Here is a 26,321-nt window from a genome sequence, read left to right as displayed (position 1 = left end):
GGTACACCAAGCACAGCGACGCTGTGTTTCACCGACAAGCTTATTTAAGCGCTGGAAATGTTCTTCTTGAGAAGGCGGTCATGCGCCATTGATCCCTGCATTTCTGTTTAGGCCGTTACAGTCGGTCCGTTGACAACGGACGCTGCAATCCGGCGTTGATAACGCTTCTGTCGAAGAGCTGACAACACAATGTTCGCTGTTACCACAGTCACTTACTATGCGAGTTGACTATACAGTACTCTGGACATTACAAATGGTGCCGCACTCTCGCAGAACAGTGCTGTTTATAGTCGCCGAACAACCCACTCACTCTCGGCGCGGAACACCACGGGCTTGGGACATTCCAGCTGTCGACGATCGTGCGTCCTCACAGAGCCAGCTAAGAACACACAAGTACAGACGCAATGACCGAGTGTCCTGGATACCGAACACAACGTTGCCTCCGAGACGAGGCAAGACGTATACTATCCGTCACTCAGTCACCGCAAACTGCGCTGCGATCACTACACGTGCCTGGGACGCTTCTGCGCGCTCTTGTCCCTGGTAAGGCTGGCTCGAGGGGCTATCGTACACACGTCTCGCAGTACAGCGACCATGGACGCGCGCGACGCGTTACTTCCACGGACCTCTGTCGAAGGTTTCGAATGCAGCCAGGCGTCTCCGGAGTCGCGGAGGGGGAGCTCGCGGCTGGGTGCTGCGACGCACACTTACGCTCGACGGCGACACGTCGCTGCAACACCGGAACTGGCCGATTCACGCCGCGGTTCGCTGGAGCGGCGGCATACACAATGCGCGCGCTCGTCCCAGGAAGGACCTTGCCGTCTCGCATGCGGGAGTCGGAAGGGGATGATGTAGAGGGCGAACGAAGAAAGAATGCAAAGGAAGTGATACGGAATCGGTGAACAAGGTGAAGCAAAGGTGATAAGAGCGAAGGAACAGAGGTGGTGGGCATGGGATGGGATGGATGAATGAGCGAACTGTGGAAGTCTGCGACATGAAGAATGAAGACATATCGAGGAACATTTGCTGCGATGCTTCGTAAAGCTTCACAGCAAATAAACGTTTTCTCCTTCTTGCAATAAGATAACCGAAAAAAAAATGGTACGCCATTTACAGGAAGTCTTGAGGTGTCACCAAAGACAATTGACTGTAACTGATTGTAAGCGCGACGACGATGGCAATAGAACGACAACTAGGCATGATAGCTCATATGTCACGGGACCGGGACTGAACTAAGGGTTGAGTGGATAGAATTTTCTTTTACCACCTACAAAGCGGTATCAAGCAAAGTTTAGCTGCGCGTAGATAAATCGTAAGTTATGCACACTTCGACAGAAAATAGCAACACAGTCAGTTTAAAATGATAAAATATTTGTACTTAAGTCTAACTTCGTTAACTTAGCAGAAAAAGGTTAATTGTCACTGGAGGAAATAAAGTCCCCACTACTGTTAAACATCTCGCAAAAAACGGTGTCTTAGAGGCTACGGCCGGCGCTGCGCTGCTAAGCCTGAGGGCGCGGGATCAAATCCTGGCCGAGGTGGTCACATTGCGACGGGGGCAAAACACACACATAAAAAGAAGCCTGTGTACCGTATACACTAGGAGCTCAATATTAATCCGGACAAACCAACAATGAATAATTTCAAAGGCGTGTTTATTTCAACCTTCACTCTCATCGTACAAAAAAGAATGTCAAACCAAAACTCAGTTCAAAGCTCTGAAATTGTGCCTTACTTTGGTCACAGCTTTCGGTCCACAAGATGTGGTTTCCCATATAGTACAGCCTCGCGAAATGCCTTTACCATCCCAATAAAGGAGAAAAAGAGAACTGGAGTTGGGACATCTATCACATTTCAAAAGTTTCACAATACAAAATATTTGGGCCCTAAGAGCAAAATGACAGGTAATACAAAGACTCCCATGGTCCCTACACCTCAATTCTAAACACACCTGCCACAACTGAGCCACGTATAAACATAACTACGGTAGCGCATTGGTTTTTCCCAATGCAATCGTTTCTCGTCGCAAGTGCCTACACTAACCATGGCAAAACCTTTGTTTAAAATATGCTGAAGCGGCTTGTCACTTCAGCATAATACACATATTCTAAAATATACCTGTCTGAAAAAAAGAAACGCGCAACATGCAGTGTTCCCATGCGATACATAGTAATTCATGTCGCCTGGATTAACTGTCAACTAAAAACAAGTTTCGATACTCATAACTATAAGTCCTCAAAAAGCAGTACTCACACATTGCAAGATTCAATTGAAAAGTTCTTACTCATATCATAAAAATTACGAAAGCACAATGCTACACACATTGCACTAAGCTATGTGGTAAAAGCCTGCACTTTACAATGCCACATTCAGAATGAAAGTGCTAGAACACTAATAGTCTTTGCCAAGTTAAGCACAATTCATTTAGAAGCTTTTTCTAAGTTTAATGAACACATACTATCTCTTTACCTGATGAACTCGGAGAATTGCTCAGCTCTTATAAAATATTCTGGGAACAGTAAGGGGCCTCCCAATAAATAGCCCAAAGAAACACTTAGCAATGATATGACACTTGGGAATGAATGCCAATGTAAAATGCCCTAAGGTAGTAGAAAAGAAGCCCATTAAGCAGGATCTTCGTAAGTAAGTGCCATAAAAACGTTCCAAGCTGATCCAAAAGACGGAACTGAGCTGAAACATTCGGTATTGGTGCCCTGGTACAGTAGAACCTCATTATAGCAACGGTCAACACAAAAAAAAAATCTGCTATATCCAATATTCATTATAAGCATATGATCATTATACAAACGTCTTGGCGAAAAACATTTGAGATTTGCTTTGGCATATCTGATAATTTGTTATATCAGTGCTATATTGAGATTTGACTGTATTGCTTTCTATTTGACAATTAATGCCAATATTTTCTGTTTGGCTGCATTGCAATCAGAAAAAGTATAATAGACTGTACAGCACTGCAGCATACATATCTGCATACCTTCAAGCACTTAGTACCACTTGAAAAGAAAACTTATAGATTGCAACATGCAAGCAAATACAACAAAGTTAACTTCCAATGCATATTCAGCAATAAAATTAAAAATAAAATGTACACTGATTGACACATTCAAACAAACAGCTCAATCATGTTCCATGTTAACAATCACCTGCAAGAACTAAAATGGTGCAAGTGAAACAAGGTTGCCCAAGATAGCCTAGCAAACTAGTACTTTCGTCTATTGGCATAGCCACAGCATAGCTAATCTTTCGTGTTGGTAACTTAGCTTTCACCTTGAACTACTGCCGATTCTAAAAATTCTGTTCCATGAACTACCTGAAGAACCACGCAAGTATACAAGCCAAGTGCACGGGCACAGTTGGCTTCCATTAATTTGATGTTAGGTTAGCTTTATGTTCTTTTCAATTCAACCCTGTTTCAATGCATCAAAAGGTGCTCATGCTTTTTAAAACACTTCATTTAATTCAAATATTGTTGAACACAAATTTGTGTGTCCCGCTGAGGTAATATTGTTGAAGTTGTCAGTACTACACTCTGAAATTATATCTCCGTGCAGGAAGTGAGCTATTTTGAGCCTAGTCAATAATGAAAGTCGGGCCAGTTATAACATCTCAGATTCCTTAGCAAGTTAAAACTCAGAACTGCTGTTTAGCTGTTTGCTGAAACATGTGGTTCACTATACATACAGAACAGTGAGTGGAGGCTCTGTAGATTTCATAGATGTGCACCTGACCACAAAAAAGTTTTGGAGCGGGCAGTTTATGAAAAATGTTCAATTCTGTTGCTGCTTTAACAGGCGAGGAACTGAAGCTTGGAATTTGACAGCACTATGTGGAATTGCTGGGTTTACAAAAGCAACAGAAAATTTTTAATTAAATTAAATTTGGAAGGTATAAACCATAAGATGATGTGAATTTACAGGAATAAAGAAATGAAGAAAATGTAGAATATTTGTTTTTTCAGTAATAAGAAATCATATAGCCAGAGTTGTTACATTTGCCTGCAAAAGGCGGCGCTGTCGTGGCACAACTGAAGTTGCAACACAAATGAAGCACCACCCGTCAAATGTAACCAACTTTTTTTTGTTACTAAATGTATCGTTTTTGGTACATTCCTGCAAAAAGCACATCTTGCTACAGTCTGTACTATGCAAACTTAGTTAACCTTTTACACTTTCCATCTTTTACTTTTTCTGTTACTTTAGGATCTCCTGCATACAGCACACCTCTCCCTTTCAGGTGTGAACATATTGGCTACGGCCAAATTTTATTCTTTCCCGGATGCCACGCTCCAAGAAGCTTTTATGGTGAGGAGTACATACACATTTGTAAACATTTCCAACAACCGACACTCAGTGATGCACACAAACTCGTCATTACAAAATTCAATGCCCAACTGCTTGGCTACATCCTATCTCTCGCACATAAAGTACACACAATCAATGGAAAAAGAACACATTTTCCCATTTTTCCCCATGAAAGAATCTCACATACTCAACCTCTATCTCAAAAAAGCAATTAGAAAACAATATATTGGAAAAATAAATCGAGTAGAAAGGCTGGCGGCATTTCACAAGAAAGCCCGATCCTGTTCATCACAAAACATGGCATTCAAGCACACCTTCCGACATAAGCACCATTTATGCCATATCTGATGCGCAAAAGAAAACATATGTATTGTTGCTAGAGAAAATTGTTGCTGCCTCCTACCAAGAAAGTAAAGAGCTCTTCGCTTTTAGCTGACTGCCTTGCCATTTGCGTTTTCGACAGTATGTCTGACAACCTTGCAACAACACAAAAACGACACCCCGAGGAAGCAGGTCTAGCATAAACAGCAAATTGCAGCAGAAAATTGTTGATACACTCCTCACTCACTCATTTTCCCAGTTCATGTTTGCAGCAGAGAACAAGGAAAATAACCCATTTGGATCGTAGGTCTGTAGATTGTATCGTAGAAAACATGTGAGGATATCAGAGTGGCATTATACATGCTTGTCAGCGAACGAATTTGCATTCTTGGGAAGGGACTATGGTTCTCTACCTCATCAGATGTACAGTACCTGCTATGTGTAGAAATTATCACTGTATTTCAATATAATGTTTTTTTTTGACACTCAAAAGAAAAAGCGGATCAGTTTAGATTATTAAAATATTTTTTAAGAACTCTAGTTTCGTTGATGTTGAAATAATAGGTTGATTATTAAGAGAAAATGAAGGTGAAAGATTCATTTTCAAATCTTGTGCTGGAAACCACAGGTCGGCACCCCAGAGTGACGTCACAGATGACAAAGTTCTTTTCTATGCATTTATGCCATTGTGGTTCAGTAAATGTTTATGAAACTTCCTAAGGTTCAGTCTTTGGCTCTTTCGGAATACGTCATTCATTTTTACGACTAAAAGCTTAACTAGGTTTTAGGAGGCGGTGTTGACATTCATGACGTCATGGCTAGCTAGCATGGAAATTTTCAGGAGGCTTCGCACCAGTTTTGTGTTTTTGCATTGTTTTGGTAAAAAGAACCATATTCACACAGTAAGAGCAGCTTTTTTGATATTGTTGAAGGGCAATTTACTAACCCATCACAAATATATTTTCCATTTAGTGTCCCTCGTAGACACATCTGCAAAAAATAAGCCTGGCTTAAATGCATCTGGAACATTTTATTATGTTGCATTGTTAGTGCATTCATTTATCGAAGTCTAACAATATGCACTATATTAAAGAAAGCAGGGTTTTACTGACTGATAACACATATATTTTGCTGATAGTATACCGGTTGCAAAAAAAAAATATACATATATTCAGTCGGAATTCATCCTAGACTATACAGTGGCTGCTAACTAAATAAATAATAAAAAAAACTACAGTCTCAAATGTGCCGCTGTGAACTACATAGTCCAGAAAATATGGTAAATGGCAAAGTCTAGCAATATGTTGCTTCTGTTCCTGTGCTTTTGCGTGGCTGTCTAACCTAACCTAACTGCTGCCAACACGTAAATAATGGTAAAAACGTTGATTTGATTTGATGGATCCAGCTTGCAAGAAAAATCTACGGACACTTAAAAATAAATAAGAAAGAACTGGTTATATGTTGGGAGCACTATGCATTCTATAATGAACTGCAATACATGTCACTCAAGCTGAAACCCAACAAGAAAGCAAGAATGATAGAGAAAACCGAATTTAGCCTAAGAAAATGCGACTTACACTGCAGAGGAATGTAGACTTTAACACCCCAATGGTGAAAACGGAATTGGCGCGCAATAGGGCAATATGTAGAGGAAACCAATCAAAACCGTGAACCCAGACAGGATCTAGGTGCGACCGATACAAGAACCAAGTTTTTCTGGAAGTATCTATTAGAACAAATACAATAAGCCTCAATGTACAACTGCCTCTACAATGACCAACTAACAACTGCAGCAATCAGTGCTGCCATTTCACTGTCTCAGATGCCCTCAACACAGCAAGTGGCCAATGCCTGGTACTATTAACGTAACTAGCTCAACTAAAACAATCTTTATCAGCTTTCTTGTGATAGGGATAAAGTTTATAAGCTATATTGGAGTAGTGATATGATAGGCTCCCAATGCTGCCCATCAAGAAACATCTTAAACCTCAGCCGTCACTTCCTCCCAGTTAAGAAACAACCAAAACACGGAGTTGATGAAGCCAATTATTCCACACTGGTGGCAGGGTCCAAAACGCCCTGTGACTTCCAAAAGTTTGCTATTATACAACCACTTGAGAAATGGCTTGCAATTTGGCTGTCGTTGGCTCACGGTCAGCCCGGAGCTGCTGCTAGACTTGGAGTACTATACCAGCAGCTGACACGTTGTCCCCGCCTCCACCAGTATGGAGGACCTTGGTGCACACAAGTACCGGTGCGACGCAGATCTCGAAGTCCCGCTCCTGCCAGCAGGCGACGGGCCGTTCGTTGTTGAATGGTATGCGGCGACCACCATTGCCACGGCTCGTTGTGAACGAGTCATCCATGATTACCCGCGCATGTGTTGTATCAATGTCGTGCGAGCCACAAGTGTAACGGTGGGCAGTGAGCGCTGCCTTCGCGGCTGCGGCGAGCGAGTTCTTCCACGGCGAGTCGTTGGCGACGAGGATAGCCTGGAAGGCAAGCGTGTGGATGTGTAGGCGGGTGAGCGGCCTCCGACCTTCGTCACCTGGATTGGTGCTGCCTTTCTTCGGAGAATTTGCCTTCAGTAACCTGCACATTAACAAAGAGTGCAACTTCGTTAGCATATAATGAGCTTGAACCGAGTCGAAATCAGGAGAGAATGCAAAGCCAGTGCTATAACAACCGTACAGTCAACGACCAATGTTTTGGGCATGCCTGACAATCTGGATGCCTTCCCGGCACCACCACATATCCCCTTCGAGCCAATGTATAAGGACATCTAAAATTTCAGACACTAAAACCTTTTGCCATCCAATTTTTCACTTTTTGCCGTGACTGGAGGTCTCAAATGGCATTGAGACCACCACCGCCACCTTTTTGATTATCTCAATCTTGAACCAGCGCTCTCGTGCACTGATCTGCTATCTGCCATATTACTGTATTTATTTGATTGTAACATGATCTTTTTCCAGATTTTCATGGCTTGAAGTTGACCCTCACACTGCAAATACTGTACCAAAATTCAAGTGGACTAAGATATGCTGCAATGCATGCAATTCGAATAGTTGATGCTAGTTTTGGCTACATCACGATCTATGTTGGCAACTTGTGCCTATAATGAATCCAAATCCAAGTGTAGCACAAGTTGAAATGTTTCTTTGTTTTTATGTGTACTGGCACGACACACTGATTCTTGTCACAATCTTTTGCTGTGTTCTCTATATCTCATCTAGGATGGCATCATGTCGCACTCGGTGTGATGCTTGATTCAAAAGGAAAGCCATTTTGATGTCCGAAGAGATCGGTAACTCAGCTGCTCCTTGTCGCCTCGATCTCAATAACTTGGCCATCTGCAGATTGCATCTCCAGCAGGAGGTGCTCTTCCAGTGCGAGCCTGACCGGAAAGGTTCTTGTGGGCCCTGCCACTGCTGGCACTCCGAGATAGAGCGGAGTGTTGTGGAGTTTGTTAATGAACAGCGCAGCTGCCTGATGGGAGTCAATATTGAGCTGATACACAGGAAGGCAAGCAACTTTGCTCGAGATATGGGAATACCCCGGGAGAAGTTCAAAGCGTCTTGTGGCCAACATCTATATGACAGAAGCCGCTGGAAGGTTTCGAATCAATGAAATTCCATAGTCACATGATTTAACTGTGCTGTTTGCCAAGCATGCAACTGGAGCATATTGGCAATGCAGATCAAAACGGCTGTATACCTCGCCATGCTCATGGCCGGGAATGTGCACAGCATTGGTGCCCCGTAAGTCTGTATTAGGACTACTAGGAATGAAAAGGCAAAGTTGACTGTTATGCTGGTGTGCCTGGAAGATTCCAAAAGAAAACTTCCCCAGGAATGTGGTTGTTTGCTGTCGGAAGGAGGAGTGGATGGACGCATCACTAGTTCTTGATGGGGTTAAGATGGTGTGGTGCCAGCGACCAGGTGCTCTGCTTCACCCTACGTCTATCTTGGTATTGAACTTGTTTCACGGGTACGTGACCACCGAGATGAAGAAGCTGGCAGAGACAAAGGCGCACCTTACCGTCACTCCTTGGGGATGACACCCATTCTCCAACCACTGGATGTGTGCCTAAACAAGCCATTTAAGGACAGGATGAGGAAGACGTATGCTGACTGGATCCGCGAAGGTCAGGCCCTGACACATTTGGGAAAAGTCAAGCACCCGAGCGCATTGCAGATTGCCGAGTGGGTGTCTGCCGCGTGGTACGACTTCCCTCATGATGAGGTTGCTCATGCTTTAAGAAATGCTTCATGTTCGGAGTGTGCGAATATTCAAAATTTTTGAATATTATATTTTTAAATTTGTATTCGATAACTAGGTACTAAACATATTCAAGTAGTCGAAACGAATCGAATATAATGCTGCCTGCGTGAGAGCAAACACGGTTCTTTGCATTTGTTTCCCTGTAATGTAAGAATATGTGTCAGATTTTGGTGCTGAATTTAGTGACAATTTCATGCAGCAAGTGAAATTTCACCTGCAAAACAGGTTTGGCCACTAGACGTCTAAGCTTTGCCGGAAAGCCAGCCTCTCAATAGCAAGGGGCACGGGATTCCGGACAGCAAGGGTGCACTCTTTCGCATGTGCCACCTACAATCCATGCTTATTGCTTGACAGCAAATGCGATGAGTGACAGCTGGCACAGGATCAAGTGCTTCTGAGTTCACGGGCAACTGATGCGGTATAACAAGGCACAAGTTGGCGAGAACAGAAAGCTAGTGGGAATCGCTCAACTTTTCAAGCTAACCCTGATCCAAACACGTACAGTCTTTTAGTATAACAGCTTACTCGTGTATAACTTTTTACCAGTGACAATGTAATTACGATGTTCAAACATGCTAAAATAACTCAACCTACTAATTAAATGCATGTGAATATAGTTATTCAATATGCAATTTGGTTTCAAATTTTTTTTAACTTACCGTCTGAAGACGATGGTGACTAGAAAAGGCACTACTACTTGCTGAAAGTGATAATCACTAGTCACAGTGTTTATTAAATGAATGTTCCTTTGCATTGGCTGGCTTTGCATTATATTGCAGTTTTTTTCACGCTGTGCACATAATAAAAGGTCACCCCTAGCGTAACACACAGTCGCATTACAATCGAGTAAATACGGAAGTAGTTTACAGCTGGTCGTACGGCCTAGCTGCTTCGACATTCCCTATCGAGCTTCCTGCTGTTTGGTGCTGTGTTTTTCCCTTAAAGTGTTCGCTGCTGTCAGCAATGGCGCTGACTCTGCCTTCGCCATCTATGGTGATAGCGTCGAAGCATGGAAAGCATTGCACAGTGCCGGTTCCCGAAAGTCAGCTTGGCCGCAGTACGGCGGTGTTACGCGATCAAACATACGCAATGTATTGCGGTGAAGCATACCAAGACTGCAAAGGGGCCACTGTCAAGGGACATAAAACGTTATAACTTATAAAACTTATACATGTGCGCACCCGTCTCCTTTCACACGAGCACCAAGACACTTGAATGATACTGGCAGGCCTCTAACGCTGTTCCAGACGTGGCTATGACGATTTGAGTCATTGAGGGCAGTTAAAGGCCTGCATTCGTTTCTTTCGAACCGGACTGCCCAATTCATTGAATGTTGCCTGTACAGTTTTTTTTAGGTGCACCAAATTTTAAAAGATTGCCTGTGGCAGACAGCACAAGTCTAACTCTTGATCTTAATTACTCGATGAGGCAGCCATCATTTTTGTGAGAAATCTAATGTTGGTTGAATAATTAGCATAATTATGCTAATTAACATTCTAATTAATTTATGACACATTTTCATCCACAAGTTGTAGCTGGTAAATTTGCAAGGTATATTTAATTGGAACGAATTCTCAGGACTGCACCAGTTTCCAGATACAAATCTTCAAAGTGTCTGATGAATGCACTGGTGTTCCAGTTACTTCTGCGCTTCAATGCATAAAACAGCATTATTCTTAAAAAGGCCACTGCAATGGTTTTCGCAATCCCCGAACCCATTTTCGCTTTTGAACCCAACTGTAATGTGCACATGAATTTGGGGGCCATATTTAAAGGAAAAAAGTGTGCTTCAGAATCGTGCAAATATGGTACCTTTGTTATGTCTGATATTTGTTTTGAGCATATTATACTTGTTATATTATACATATTATACTTTTTAGACTTCGTTATATGCAATAATTCTTTATAGTTATGCTCCTTACATGCTAGTATTGGCGAGAGACATTTTAGACTTACTTTGTTATATCCGATAATTCGCCTTACGTGCATTAGTTAAATATAAAGGTTTGGTTTATTGTACTTGAACAGAATAACAAAGAAAAATACGTAGTCAAGCTAGATCAACAGGTTATCGCATATCTCAGTGTGCCAGTAAATTACTTTGCTGCGTTAGCAACTACCACTGAAAGTTGAGCTGCCACTCCTGAATATGAACCACTCATGCAAAAATGGATGAGTCGACATAACCTCCCTCTATGCTGCTCTCTCTGAATCAGCCAGTGCTGACATCACATAAGAGCTACTACAGTCCACAGCAGGTGGCACCACTATGATCTCCCATTTTCGTCATTTTCTCCCGTATAAAAGATCCTTTATAGCTACGAATCATTAATTATTATGGAAGCCTAATCTCTAGATATAGCTCCATTTAATATTTCCTTTATTAAGTAGCACCAACCGTGAACAAAACTAAGCGCATAGGAACCAGCTTGAACTGAGGTTCTCTGAAACTCACTCGTAGACGTCGCGCATGGCGTCGAGGACGGTGGCGACCCGGGGGTACGAGTCGGAGACGTACGAGACGTTGCCGTACTTGAGGATGCTCAGCAGGTTGGGCAGCTCCTGCTCGTTCATGCCCAGTGAGTCGGCGTACGGCAGCACGTGCTCGACCAGCTCGTGCAGCAGTGACGTGTCCGTGTACGAGGCCATCTCGAAGTGCAGTGGCACGGACTGGTCAGTGCGCTTCATCAGGTTTTGGACTTCACGGACGTGCTTCTCTCTCTGGCCTTTAACAAAATAAAATAAAAAACAAATTGACCATCCAAAACATGCATTGCTGCAAACGTGAAACATAAATTGTCCACCTCCTACATTAAAATAGAATAACGATGATAAATAAAATGTTCGCCAGTATGTTGCGGGTAAAGTATACAGAAACAGCTCAGATCCAACATCTTCAACACCAAACAAAAAAGGTTCATCCTGTCCAGCGCATACTCATTGTAGAAGGCTCATAGAATATGGCATGAGGCAATGTTAATCAATAGGTTAATCAATATAACTTGCCATTTACACAAATAAATGGAATTGTGTGGGCCGTGTAGGACAGATAACGAGTTGTCTATTAGAGCTACAAAATGGGTGCCAATGGCAGGGAAGTGGAAACAAGGATGGCGACAGCAGGAAAATAGGTCAGCCGATTGGAAAATGGCAGGAAATGGAGTCGGCCAATGCAAGGCAGGGGGGAAATTGGAGACCGCAGGGAGAGGCCTTTGTTTTGCAAGTGTTTATGACAATGATAAAAATGATAACAGCCACAATAAATCGCTTGAGGAAGTCTCAGCTTGTTTGAAAAAGCTGGAAAGTGAAATTTATGAAGTGAATATGCAGCTTAATTAGGACTAGAATTATCAGATATAAACACAATTCTGGGCACTAAAATGTTCACGAGAAAAAAGATATATATAGCATAGCAAAATCGTAGCATGAGACTGACAGACACGAGAAGGAGTAACAAGTATAAAGGTAACTGAGCAGCACATAAGAGAATTTAAATTTATATCACTGAATGAATCAGTAATGCTATTTTATTCCACTTCTACAAAAGCACTAAAATGGCCTGAATCTGACAGCCATCAAACATGTGGTAAAAAAACAAAACAAGCTCAAATCAGCCATGATATAACAAACAGCCATAAAGCAGCCCAATATAAGTAAATGGACCCTGATAACCCGACAAAAAATGCCCGTTTTATCCGAAACGCCTTACTTCCAAAAATTTTATCGCGACGTCTAACAACTTTATTGCAAAGAGCGAGTGACGAATGCCCAAAGTTTAAAAAGCAAAAACAAAAAAAGTCGCAGTTTCGCCTGAAAGGTGAAGCATCGATTGCGACAGCAGCAGTGAGCGAATTGACCTCCATGCTGTCTGTCGCTTCAACAGAAACTAAATGTCGAAAGCACAGCGCATACGAAGCTACTGGCACTAAGCGCACTTTGTCCACATCGCAAATCGCTTTTAAGATGGGGCGGCTGCGCCGGAACCAGCAGCCATCAGAGTAGAACCACCCTCTCTTGCCTCCCCCCATCCCCTGTGTCTTGCTCGCGAAAGAAGGCATCGTGTTTCCGCCCCGCCTTCCTCTCAAGTGCAATATTGAGCCACGATCATCGACTGGCCCTTGCAAGTCAGTTGTCAGCCAGTGTCGACAAGGCAAAAGTATGTTTTGCCACTAATTCCAGGAAAAATTGCCGCTAATGTCGTCTGCTGTAGCGCAGTCCACTAAAAGCGAACTTCATTGCGTTAACTAAATGGGTAGAACAAACTAAGGGTGAAATATGATCCGTTATATTCGAAAGTCTGTTGTACGCGTGACTGTTATAACGAGCGTAGACTGTACAGTAACTGAAAAAGTTCAAGGCACACTAAATTGCATGTATTTACACACCAATTATCTTCGACAGCTATGCAAAACCAACTAGCCCAACAGTTAGCACTCCTTAATTGTACATCAAAGACAGATTGCTTCCCAGTGGACCTGCTAAGATATGCTGCTGGGACCACTTGTTGGCTATAGAGTCTCCAAGTGTTATAGTACAGCACCTGGAGGAGATGCAGTGGTGCACAATGGCTATAAAAGCCATTGGTGGGACCCAAATTGATTACTTTATCAGCAAAATATGTACCATTATAATATTGTGAACAGTGAATGAAGGGATGCAAAATGAAATAATATGGATGTGCTCAATCATTCAGACAGCTTTGTGGCACCACCACTGATGCCATAGGCTCCGACTTAATCTCTAAGAACGAAGAAAAGTTTGGACGCCTCACAGCGCGCCTTTTCATAATTCAGACTCTGCCTGCACATCCGTGTGGTAATTTAGCTACCGAGTCGAGCAAAAAGAGCTATATTTTTGTCCTGGTACTTGAAGCTGCTAGCTTGGTGAGAGAATAGATCACGGTAGCTGGATTGTTGTCGGCACCTTCTCGAATCCAAAATTAGAGAAACCTAGTCGATCCAGTAGTCACTGGCTGCACCCAAAACACAGGGCAAATCGAGCCAGGCCGCTAAGTTCTAAAAGCTGCATCTGCAGTTTGCCGTGCAAGTTCCATGCGTCCAGATCGATCACGGGCAACTTTGATTGACATTGTAAATTTTTGTCTGTCAGTATTACCAAGCACCTACAAGTGGCACCAACTTCAGCCTTGATGTTCGCGCCGAGGGCAGCGCCGGACAATAACTGTTGCGAAGAAACAAGCAATCATGCAGCTATCACAGTGTGCTTGACTTCTGTTATGCACCAGGGGTTGGAGATTGCATTGATCGTACTTTCATCTATCTGTAGCAACAGCATGACAACAGTGGAACTACTACAGACTGACCGGGTAGTGGGCAAGTGTAATACACATAGCAACACATTGACACACTTTGTTTTGGCCCCTTACAAAATAAAGTTACTTATTTTTCTGATATTTTCAACTCCGAAGGTTCGGACTTTCTGGTGGTGCCCGTCGAGTTCGAATTATCGATTGGCTACTTTAAGCGAACAAACAATTTTGCAGTAATATACCAACACTGTCAGCTCCATAATGCTGCCCATGGAGAAAACCATAAAGATACCTACACCATGCCTACCTTTTTCAAATGGGAAGTTGTCCATCATCTGAAGTGCAGACACAACCAACAGCTTCGGCTTGAATTTTTCCAGCTCCGGCACAAAGCTTTCGATGGAGGCCAACTTGGGATTGGTGTGGTCATTGTGGATTATGAACCTGGGGCAGAGTTAGCAGCAAACAAGTCAATGCCAAAGGGAAAAGCAAAAAATGCACGTCATGTGATTTGGACCATTTCTTTATTATTTTTTTTATTAAGATAGTCCCACAGCACAATTACTGCTGGAGTCCCAAAGCTGAAAAATGAATCCTGTGCAGGACACGCGAATACCAAGGGGCTCAATTTTTTAAAATGCGGTAAGCATTCTTAGCATACCCAAACCAGTTTTCTTTCCGGCTCTGCAGCTATCCACCTATCTCACCATAAATATGGGCTGATCCAAAAGATAGCGCTGTCTAAAAATGTGGACCATTTGTATATTGGCAATGGGCATGTGCTACTCTTCAATGAACCTCTTTGATGCAAACATGGGCCACTGGGTATTTGCCATGGGATGTGTGCAACCCTTCAAAGACAAAAAAATAAAAATCATACAATTTTCCGGCACTGTGCGCAATCGAACCTGCATCATATATATTCAAACAATCTTGTCCAAACATATATTCACACACATGCCAAGCGCAGACTTCGTTTGTGGTGATGCCAGTAGATGGCGCAGCCTGTCCAGAGGGAAGTGCAAGGGCAGAATCCGGCCACAATACAATCCTAGTACATGACATGTTTTGGCGGTGGAAATACATTTCTCGCTACATTGTGTCTCGCTACATTGCTTCAATCCTAATCACCTTAAAGTCGGCAGTCATCTTGAGATGGTTTGTGCCGGAATAGTTTTTAGACTTTCAGTTCCCTTTTCTGCATTACTTCCACAGTTCGACTGAAAACAGAGTTGATTTCCTCAATTCACTTTTTGTCTTTGTTGCCTGTTCGCCTTATGTAGTAGTAACTAAAGATGGTACCTGTCACAAGTTATCTTTTCATTCACTATCATTTCCCTTTTGCTAATAATTTATACTGTTCGAATTTTCCCTACGCCTTCGTGGGCTTCACCGTTTCTTGGCTACATACAAATTACAAGGCAGGAAAGACATAAGCGCTGCATGCATGTCCCTTTAGCTCTTTACTTATCGTCATCATAAAGCTTAATCAACAGTAGGATGAGGACGTCTCCCACTAATCTCCAATTACCCCTGTCTTCCATCCATCCTATGCCAGCGAATTTCCTAATTTCATCACACTCTGTAGTCCTCGACTGTGCTTCCCTTCCCTTGGCGCCCATTGGTTATCTGCCCTTTGCATTGCACAATTTGTAGAAATCCACACCTTAATATTATTTTCAACCAGAATATCAGCTACCTCTGTATGCTCCCTGTTATACCCTGCTCTCTCCCCGTGTTCTAAAGTCATGCTTACAGTTCTTAGTTCTATTGCTTGTTGTGCAGTCTCTAGCTTTTTTCAAACTTTTTTTTTAACCACCTATATTTTGCCCCACATGTTAGCACTAGTTGAATGCAATGATTGTACACTTTTTAAAGACAGTGATAAGCTGTCGGACATGCCTTAGATGCATCGGCTGTATACATCAACATGAAATTTGACAACCTTTTTCCTCGGATATATTAAATTGCCCAGTAAGAAACTGAGATTCAGGCATCTGTTGCTCACCTGTTGGCACGTGGAGAGTGAAGATGACCCCACCGTTCGCCAGCCGGGTACTCGATGAGCAGGTGAACCTCGTCGTCGCTCACTTCCGGTCCCGCCACAGTGATGCCCTCCGGCAGCTCAGCGCGCAGCTTGGGTGACATGTGAGCCCCAAGGAGCACTTCGCAGCCCTCGTAGGCAAAGCGCCGCGCCATCAAGGGCGCATTGCCCCCAATGTGGAACTCGGCACTGTCGGCGCTCTTTGCCGCCTTCACGAGCTCGGCAAATAGCGTCGTGTTGGAAACAAATCGCCTGCAAGGAAGAAACAAAAAGCAGCATGTTCTTTCATGCGAAAGCCCCATTGTACACACATATACAAAAGCAACAGACTCCCCAGAAGTTTCCAAACTGATGTTGGACGTCACTTGATGCCACAGGCACTGCTAGTTTTTTTTTTCTTCTTAACCCTTCAACGCCCAAAATCTGTGTTCACTGTTGTAAAAAAGATGTGTCAAACATACTCTATTACATGAACTTAATGGAAACATTAAATGCCAAATCGCACTTTGAGAAAGACAGTTGTTCTCACAATAAAAGGCTTCAACAATATTCTTTCACCACATGGCAACAAAACAAATGGAAAAAAAGGAAGTTGCAGTGATTTTTGGTGCCTTGTAGCAATTTTTCAATTTTCACTTCTGTTCTCATTATTGCTGTTCATTTTTGTATCTTGCATTGTGCTCTGTATTTCCCCTCCTGATTAGGCCCTGTGGCCTGCAGTATTTTTGGCACTATAAAGGGACAATAAGTACAGTTGATCAGTTTAGAGTGACAAAGTATTGCTTCATAACCCTACCATTATCAGTTTTGCAGTGAGAGTTTGACATTCTTTTTCTATTGCAGTGATTGAAGTTTTTTGAACATCACACCATAGCCCCAGCACATCAGTGTGACATATTTGTTTTCAAAGTATGTTTTCCTATTTGAACCGCTGCAGCTCATGAAAGCTCCTGAAGCTTGCTAAGTTCACTCTTTGGTTTCTTTAGAGTACAGTGTAGTCAATTCTTAGGAATCAAATATTAACTAGCTATGAGGGCTGAATGCAAAAACGCCTGTGCACATTGCATTGAATGCAAGTTAAGTAACCCAGGCAGTTAAATGTAATCCGGAGTTTCTCTCTAGGGCGTGCTTCATAATTGTATCATAGTTTTGGCACGTAAATTCCCAAAATTTATTCACCTTAAAATTAACTTGGCTCAAGTAAACATCGTCAAAATCGACAAGATAACAGCGAGCCGGTGCGGAAACTTCAAGGTGGCGTCATTGCATGTCTTTCGTTTTTGCATTTATTCTGGCCATTTAAGCTTCCCCTTACAGCAAGTGGCATTTTCAGTATTGTAGAAGCACAATTCACTAATACAATTCACATTACTATATTTAAAAGGAAGGCCTAAGGGCAACACAAAACAATTTTAGGCTAGTAATGGATTCTCCCGAGACTTTTACAGTCAAACCTTGTTATAAAGAAACGGGATATAACAAAATGATGGATTTAATGAAGTGAAATTCCCAGTGAAATCCCCCAGAGATTCACAGTGCAGTAAGTGCAATAGTGGATATAACAAATTAATGGATATAACAAAGTACCTAATTCTGGCTCCCCCTTCAACTTTGACTTAATGAGGTTTTGCTCTATTCATTTGCTTTAAGAAAGGTTGATGGGACAGCGATGGCTACCTTTCGTGAATTTCACGTAAAACTTCAGCACCGGTGCACCACTGCAACCTCAGATTTCAAAGCTTTTCTTCCTTTTTTTCTTCTTTTATTTGGACGATTTTGTCATTGGAAAAGCTCTCAAAACATGCAAAGTTGAGTTTGCAGTTCCTTTTAGAGTGCAATGTAGTGCTTCTCTACCGATGAACAGTAGACACGTGTAGACATTGTCAAAATCCATATAACTTCAGGCACCTGGTAGCATAAACGTGTGATTGTCAACACTACCTCCAGATTACGTTCATATGCATCGCCCAATATTTTATATTTCCATCGAGTCATACTATGTTACACCAGTTTTGCAATCTACTACTGTATGATTTACTGTCAGCAGCAGCCCATTTTTATGTCCACTGCAGTATGAAGACCTCTACTAGCAATCTCCAATTGCCCCAGTCTTGTACTAGCCAATTCCAGCTTGTGCCTGAAAATTTCCCAATTTCCTCACCCCACCTAATTTTCACCGTCCCCTACTGTGCCTCCCCTTCCCGTGGCAATCATTTGTTTGCAATTCATTCTGTAACTCTAGTGGTCAACTGGTTACCTACAATACGCGTTACATGGCCTGCCCAGCTTCCCTTTCTTTATAGATGTCATCTAGAATATTGGATATCCCCGTTAGCTCTCCGATTCACACCGATCTCTTCCTGTCTCTCAACGTTACGCCAAACATTTTTTGTTCCATCACTCTTTGAGCGGTCCTTCAGTTGTTCTGTAGCTTCTTTGACAATCTCCAAGTTTCTGCCCTATATGTTAGTACCGGCAAAATGCGTTGATTGTACACCTTTCTTTTCAATGATGGTGGTAAGCTTCCAGTCAGGACCTGACAGTGTCTGCCGTATGCATTCCAATCCATTTTTATTCTGTAAATTTCCTTCTCATGATTAGGGTCCCCTGCAAGTAATTGACCTAGATAGACATACTCCTGTACCAACTCTAGAGGTTGCCTGGCAATCATGAATTCTTGTTCCCTGGCCAGGCTATTGAACATTACCTTTGTCTTCTGCATATTAATCTTCAACCCTACTCTTGCACTTTCTTAATTAAGGTCCTCAATCATTTGTTTGCAATTTATCCCCAGTGTTGCTGAACAGGACAATGTCATCTGCAAACTGAAAGTTAAGATGCTCGCTGTTGATCCTCACTCCTAAGCCTTCCCAGTAATAGCTTTAATACTTCTAAGCATGCAGTGAATAGCATTGCAGATTGTGTGTTCTTGATAGGCAACTTTCTACTTTTATTGCAGAGGAACAAGGCAGTTGTGGAATCTATGTATATATTTCCTAAGATATTACATTGGCAGGAAATAACAAGCGGCATTTACTGCATTTTCTATATGTGTAATTATTTACAAAGCATGCAAAAAATAAAGATTTGTGATCCATATAGTTAAAAGATGCACATGCGCCCTTTGAGGAGCTCACACTCATTGTACTCATTCTATAATTGACCGTTATTTATTCTTGGACTTACAGGTGCACATATACCGTGACGTTTTTAAACAAAAGTGGTGACCACTTTTCAAAAGTGCAAAGGATTTGTCATGCAATGCACAGACACACAAAAGTGCCGAAGCTTTTCAACACATAAGGATTCACGTAAACGATAGGTGTCAGCTTATATTTTAGTCAATGACAATGTTATGTCGGCGACAAAGAGTGTCAGTGCCGCCCGTTATCTTGCAGCCTTGGACAGCGAAGTGAAGGCAAATATTTCTACCATTTAGGATCGGTGTTATAGTGATGGGTTAACGCAGCAGCAAAAAAATAGGGTCTTGTACAACTTAGACAGTGACACGGTAACTGAAGGTTTTCAAAGAACTTCGTCAACGTTGCTTGACTGTCAGTGAGAGAGAAAAGAAGACACCGCTCACAGCCAGAACAGGTCAGCTGCACACGTGTACACCTTGGACCTTTATCACCAGGCGGATAACCTCAACGGCCACACGAATGATAGGCGACATGACACACCGAGCGCCGACAACGTGCCAACCCCCCCCGATAACGCTCAGTTGAAGTGCGTCAAAACCAAACCCAAAGCAAAACCACTATCAACCTTTGGGCTGCATAGATAACGGAAAAAGACAAAAGACCTGTAAGTCACCTTGTCGGCAGTGGGTGTTTCGACACGCCTCTCTTTCATTTGGGCTTGAACAGTTGGCTTCGTCGAACAAGTTCATCGAACAAGTAGAACAAGTTAGCAAAAGTTGCACACGTAGAGTATGCAACAATCGCGGCAAACTGGCGTCTGAGCAGACGGCTAGAAAAATGCAGGAGACTATCCTGACAAATATCACAGTGGCATTTCAACTTAAACGTACGCGCACGTCGCTGCTAAGTCGGTCATGGCCGCAAGCGCTGATCAGAGCAATAAAACAACTACTGATGCCATCGAAGCTCACTTGAACCTGCTAGGAAAGCACGATCGTGCAGAAAAAATAAGGGGCTAAACGAAACGGCAGCAAGCTAACGCACAGTCGGCACTAATCCGCGGGCGCTTCGCCAAGCGGAAATGTCGGTAGATAGCGTCAGCTGCGCGCGTGCTTGCAGAAAAAAAAAAACAAAAAAACAAGGCAGTAAAAACGATTTGTTTTGAATAAACGCCACGCAGGCAAAAAGGCGTAGTCATGACGCAGTGGGACGCTTCCAAACGATTTAACCAATTCAACCCAAAGGCATAGAAACACCAGGAAACAAAACGCAAAGAACGGTGTTTTCCTGTAACGGAATGTTTATCCTGCATAAACAACTTACTCGGCCGCTGCCCCGTGACGGAAGTAGTAGGCGAAGACGCGCTGAAGATCGCGCTCGCTGTCGATGACATCGATGTGTTCCGGATCGTCGGGCGGCTCGATGTGCGCGAACAGTTCGGAACTCTGCACTATCAGGTCCTGACAGGAGCCGAAGCCGATGGCTATGCGGGTCTTGGGCGCCACGGAGACCTGACTCTCGGCTTTGAGCAGCCCGTCGAGTATTAGCTGCAGCCTCTCACGTAGAACGTCGTCGGCCTGTCTCTTGTAGTATATGGCGTAGAAAATGACTAGCACGGATATGAGGGTGGTCGCGGTCACGGTCCACTTGGACGTCGTGGTGCCTGCCATGGTGACGGCGGAGAATGCGGGCGATGACGGGGAATTTTCTTTAGAAGCGAAGGCTGAGAATTTTCGAACGACCGACGGAGGCTAGCAGCCTCAGGCCGCCATGACGAATCACGTGATGCCTACAAGCCGGTGAACTCCGTGACGTTTGTATAAACGCATGCTGAGTTCCTTCCGCGAGCAAAAAATAGTGCGGCGGATGCTTCTAGTGTAGTTTTGGTTTCGTTTTCCTGGCGCGGCTAGTCGCGAATTTGCGCCGCTGCCTTTGTGACCACGTAAAAGCGTTCGCACGAGCCCAATTTTATACAACATGCTTGCCATTGACGCGTGACTTTGTTATACCACTGTACTAAAATCTCCTTTGATGACTGCAGTATTTAAATAAATAAATAAATATTAGTGCAACCACTGGGTAGGCGCTTTAGTTGTAGTTTCAGCGGACTTCATTATGAATGTGTGCAACAGCTCAGACAAAACGCAAGAGGGGAAAGCTTACAGCAGCATATAAAAATGCGTTTATTTCAAAACGTACTGTGAACATATTTGAGCGCATATTTGAAGGGGGAGTGTGCCATTGAGGCTATCCTCTTTTCCATGCACAGAACATTGCGGCCCTGCTTATGGCGCGCCTCTACCTCAGTCCGGATCGTGTTAACCATAACTGATGATGAGGGGATCAGTTCATAAAAAAAGTCGCAGTTCCGCCCGAAAGGCGAAGCACCGACTGTGATAGCAAATTAGTAGGTAGCTGTACGAAGTAACGATAGTTTTATCGGCCGTATAAACTTGTAAATATTCGCTTACTAACTAAATTAACAATGACAGAATGTGTAAGCGGGACTCAACGAGGACGTAGAAACAGACAAACAGAGGCAGCGCTGTCTTTGTGTGCTTGCTTCTTTCTACGTCCTTGTCCAGTCGCGCTTACACATTCTATCATGGATTCAAACCGACTAGCCCGTCAACGTGTTTTAACTAAATTAACCAGCACAGTTTCACGCGCGCACAAGTAAACATGAACACATCTCGCTCGATGAGACCTTTGAGACTCGAATAATCTTTTTCTTCAGTTGTGAGGCTTTTCTTTCGAGGAACCCGTATGGGTTTCCTTTGTAGCAATCGCTACGAACGGGTGGATGTCTGATTTTCCCTTTATTAATTACTCCTCTCCACCTTGCGGGTGTCAAACTCGTGACGTTGCTTCGTGCTGTCGACAAATTCGACTTCGCCCTGCCGTCTGCTCGCCGCCTGGTTACCTCAGATGGTAGAGCGGCTACCCCGGAAAGGCGGTGGTCCCGGGTTCGAGTCCCGGGCCAGGACGAACTTTTCTTCAGCTGTGAGGCTTTTCTTTCGAGGAACCCGTATGGGTTTCCTTTGTAGCAATCGCTACGAACGGGTGGATGTCTGATTTTCCCTTTATTAATTACTCCTCTCCACCTTGCGGGTGTCAAACTCGTGACGTTGCTTCGTGCTGTCGACAAATTCGACTTCGCCCTGCCGTCTGCTCGCCGCCTGGTTAGCTCAGATGGTAGAGCGGCTACCCCGGAAAGGCGGTGGTCCCGGGTTCGAGTCCCGGGCCAGGACGAACTTCAGCTGTGAGGCTTTTCTTTCGAGGAACCCGTATGGGTTTCCTTTGTAGCAATCGCTACGAACGGGTGGATGTCTGATTTTCCCTTTATTAATTACTCTTCTCCACCTTGCGGGTTTCCGCAGAACTATTACGCCAAAGCCAGGCTACTTGTAGCACAACCTCCACCTGGAGGTCGTAGCAGCAATGAAAACACTTTCTACAGCACGTGCCTCCCAGCCCTTGCCTTCAAGGCCTTGCTGAGGCACTAGTGCTAGAGACGCTACATATTTTACTTATCATCCCTTATCTCGAAAAGCATCTATTGTCATCGCAGAAACGATCAATCACAGTAATTTTTTTATACTTGTATTTTACGCACTTCAGAGCGAATAAATTTTAGGCCCTTTTGCAGCCACATTGCACCATATGTATATTTTGCACTTTTTAGCGAATATTTTTAGGCCACTATGCAGCCGTGTATCATATACTCCCCGCAATTAACACTCACATATCACAGAGAAGCACGGATCATCGACTTGGCGCTCTTTGGCCACATCTGGCCCTTGCGCCAATAAACTCTACAAATCGATCAATCAGTAATCGGACATAGTGCCAAATCTCCGGAGTCTCCGCCATTTTCTCACGAAGTATTGAAGCAATTAGGTGAGCTCATTGAGCGAGCTCCCTGCGCACGCACTGAATAACACTAAATCCTTACGAGAGTGCAAGCTAAAATACGTTTTTCAGGTTCGTGCGTGTCTTTCGGCTTAGCAAGTCTTAGGTGACGCTAAGGCTTAGGTCACGGTAAGCGTTGCTTTAGACGTACTCACGATATACACGGTTCATGTCGACGACGCATGCGGGACCGAGCTTAGAGGGTTTGGAGCACGACCTCCTCTATAAGGCTCCTCTATGGACCTCCTTTATAAGGCTACTGACCTCCTCTATAAGGCTCCTTTATAGACCTCCTTTATAAGGCTCTTCTATAGACCAATCTATGAGGCTCCTCTATAGACATCCTCTATAAGGCTCCTCTATAGACCTCCTTTATAAGGCTACTGACCTCCTCTATAAGGCTCCTCTATAGACCTCCTGTATAAAAGTTTATAGAGGATGCAATGTTTGTATAAAAGTTTATAGAGGAGGTCGTGGTTTGGAGGTCTCCGCAGACGCGCACGGTACAGCCAAGGGGGCAAAGTTCTGGCTTCCCCTGCTGGCATAAGCGTTTTCCGAGCACACGCGACCTTTCCTGCTGAACAGCTGTTCGTATACGTCCCGCCGTTGTGATAATGCTGGTTTTCTCTTTTAAGATAGCATCTAAGATACATTGACTCGCGCACTTGTTTTTCTTTCTCCGGTGGCCGCTTTTCACGGGCTAATAAACGTTAAGCGTTATCGCTTGGCGCAGGACACACGCCTGCGTGTATCAGAAGATTCTCGACTCTTGTAGCCGACTCCATTTGTTGTGTGCGTTGTCGCCGAGCCTTGCCTGTAATCAGATCGCGTGCTCGACGATAATAGTGGCGTACCTTCTAGAACTTGCGCGAGCACCAGCCATTACGCTGGAAGGTTCAACGGCCGAGTCACAGGTAAATTTCCGAAGCGTCTGAACCGCAGATCAGATTGTCGATGATCGCCGACTGTGCTCGACCGATATCGTTGTGCTTTGAATGTCTCTTGCAAATTCGGGGCTCAAGTTCACCCGGTAAAGAGGTATAGCCTTTCGATACAGACTTCTTGCTACTGTGTTCTTCGCCGTCACTACAACGTGACAATGTGAATCGTCGAATGCTGCCCAGTCCTGGGCCATGGTCCGTCTCCAAACCAAAAAAATTTTCCTGAACTCCACGCGAGCTGTTTCTTTCGTCTGTATCTCAGCGCTACGTGGACGACCATATTCAATTTGAACACGTGTGCTTGCATTTGGATTGCGGCCTTGCTACAGCCTTGCTTCATTTGGATCCACACACACACACAAACTCACACACACACACACACACACACACACACACACACACACACACACACACACACACACACACACACACACACACACACACACACACACACACACTCACACGTGGGTGCGTGCATGCACAAACCTATGATTAAAAAAATTAAATTATGGGGTTTAACGTGCCAAAACCACTTTCTGATTATGAGGCACGCCGTAGTGGGGGACTCCGGAAATTTCAACCACCTGGGGTTCTTTAACGTGCACCTAAATCTAAGTTCACGGGTGTTTTCGCATTTCGCCCCCATCGAAATGCGGCCGCCGTGGCCGGGATTCAATCCCGCGACCTCGTGCTCAGCAGCCTAACACCATAGCCACTGAGCAACCACGGCGGGTTCAGACCTATGAAGGTACAGGTAAAAAAAAACGCTCTATTCGAGAACATGGTGCGGGTGCACTGCTCCTCTTTGTTGAGCTATCGTTTGAATTTCTCGAACCTGGAGGCTTTCCGTTTTTATACGTATTTTATACGTTTATTACACGTATTGTCGTGTGTTCTGTAGTAATGTGCGTTCGCTAATTCTGCCTGGTTTCAGCGGATGTGGGTGTAGCAAAGCTGCTGCTTCGCATCTTCTTTTCGGACCGTTCCTACGACTCCTGTGCTTAACGATACTCGCGTGATGAATAAATGCTCTAACGGCAACCTTTCTTTTTTTTGTGTGGGGGGGGGGGGGGGGAGGAGCTGACCTTCTCCAAGGGACTCGCATAATTCGTACAACCCTGTGCTGCAGCCAGGAGACGCTGGTTTTCGGCCGCAATTATGAGGGATAGACGCGGGCAGGTTTTGGTAGGCCGCGTTGATCTACCCCGCCACGTGGTTGTATGTCCCGTACTGTTTCTCCAACGCTCTTTCACTGAAATGTGACATGCCACAGCTCAGCCGCATGCTGCTAAGCAAGCAGTGCTTCTATACTTGTACAATTCCTGTAGTAGTAAGACATGCATAAGTGCCAAAAAATCAATATGGAGTTCAGTGCACCGACGTAGGCTTTTCTGCATCCAAAGTTAGAATCCACAGACTTCCGGGCGTATAAAAAAAAGCGAAAAGAAAGACGTCCAGGAAAATTAATAAATAAAGGCAAGGAGTACAAAATAAGATGAGCAGGCCTATGGTTTAAATACGCAGAGAAGCGCTATTTCTTAAACGGCCTATTGTTACCTACCCTTTTGCGGGGAAGCTGCGCCCGTCTGCGGAGCCATATTATGCTGCCAAAACGCTGAGTGCGTGCCTGAACAACGCAGCAGGCTCAATAACACCTGTAGCAGAGTGCGCGTCGCTCACAAACTTGCGCGGGTCCCGAGCTCAAGGACGCGCTTTCACGATTGTGGTAGTAACTCATTGTGCGCACAAGGTTGTCGACATTATGCAAGAAGGTCTATACAAGTGTGAAAAATACGTTGTTTTCGCGGAGCTCTATTTCCTTAGTCTATGCGCATCTGTTCGGACCGCGGAGGGTACACTCTCTGTATGGCCATTGTTATTGCAGATAACGTTGTTTTTTTTAGGCAACGCATCATTATATGTCAGTGGAGGACATTTACAATTGAGCGAAACTCGCAGATTAACTAATTATTTTTTCAATATTTCTGAAAATTGATATTATGATGAAATGTCGGTCAAATGAAAGTGAGTCATTGCGAATATATGATAAACGGGGTACTTTATTTAAACGTAGGCTCCACGAGC

The 26,321-nt window shown here is 43.9% G+C and overlaps 1 protein-coding gene across 1 annotated transcript; it reads right to left on the bottom strand.

The window, feature by feature from the left end:
- Positions 1-1,638: 1,638 nt before the first annotated feature.
- On the bottom strand, positions 1,639-21,178 carry LOC126544930 (ADP-dependent glucokinase). Its single transcript, XM_050192479.2, has 5 exons — positions 20,707-21,178; positions 16,205-16,492; positions 14,504-14,640; positions 11,383-11,653; positions 1,639-7,235 (listed from the first exon to the last, which is right to left on the bottom strand). Exons 1-5 carry the CDS (start codon positions 21,051-21,053, stop codon positions 6,815-6,817), a joined length of 1,464 nt encoding a protein of 487 aa, XP_050048436.1. The 5' UTR covers positions 21,054-21,178; the 3' UTR covers positions 1,639-6,814.
- Positions 21,179-26,321: the final 5,143 nt, after the last annotated feature.

Source organism: Dermacentor andersoni, chromosome 10 (genome assembly GCF_023375885.2).
Source record: "Dermacentor andersoni chromosome 10, qqDerAnde1_hic_scaffold, whole genome shotgun sequence".
NCBI lineage: Eukaryota > Metazoa > Arthropoda > Arachnida > Ixodida > Ixodidae > Dermacentor > Dermacentor andersoni.
This window is presented reverse-complemented; position numbering and strand designations above follow the sequence as displayed.

What these genes read in the sequence shown, in the direction of transcription:
- LOC126544930 (XM_050192479.2), bottom strand. Translation starts at nt 21,053, where the DNA reads ATGGCAGGCACCACGACGTCCAAGTGGACCGTGACCGCGACCACCCTC. An exon ending in CAACTTCCCATTTGAAAAAG is followed by an intron (nt 11,654 to 14,503) that starts GTAGGCATGGTG and finishes ATTTTGTTAAAG; the next exon opens with GCCAGAGAGAGAAGCACGTC. An exon ending in GCCATGCGCGACGTCTACGA is followed by an intron (nt 7,236 to 11,382) that starts GTGAGTTTCAGA and finishes GTTAATGTGCAG; the next exon opens with GTTACTGAAGGCAAATTCTC.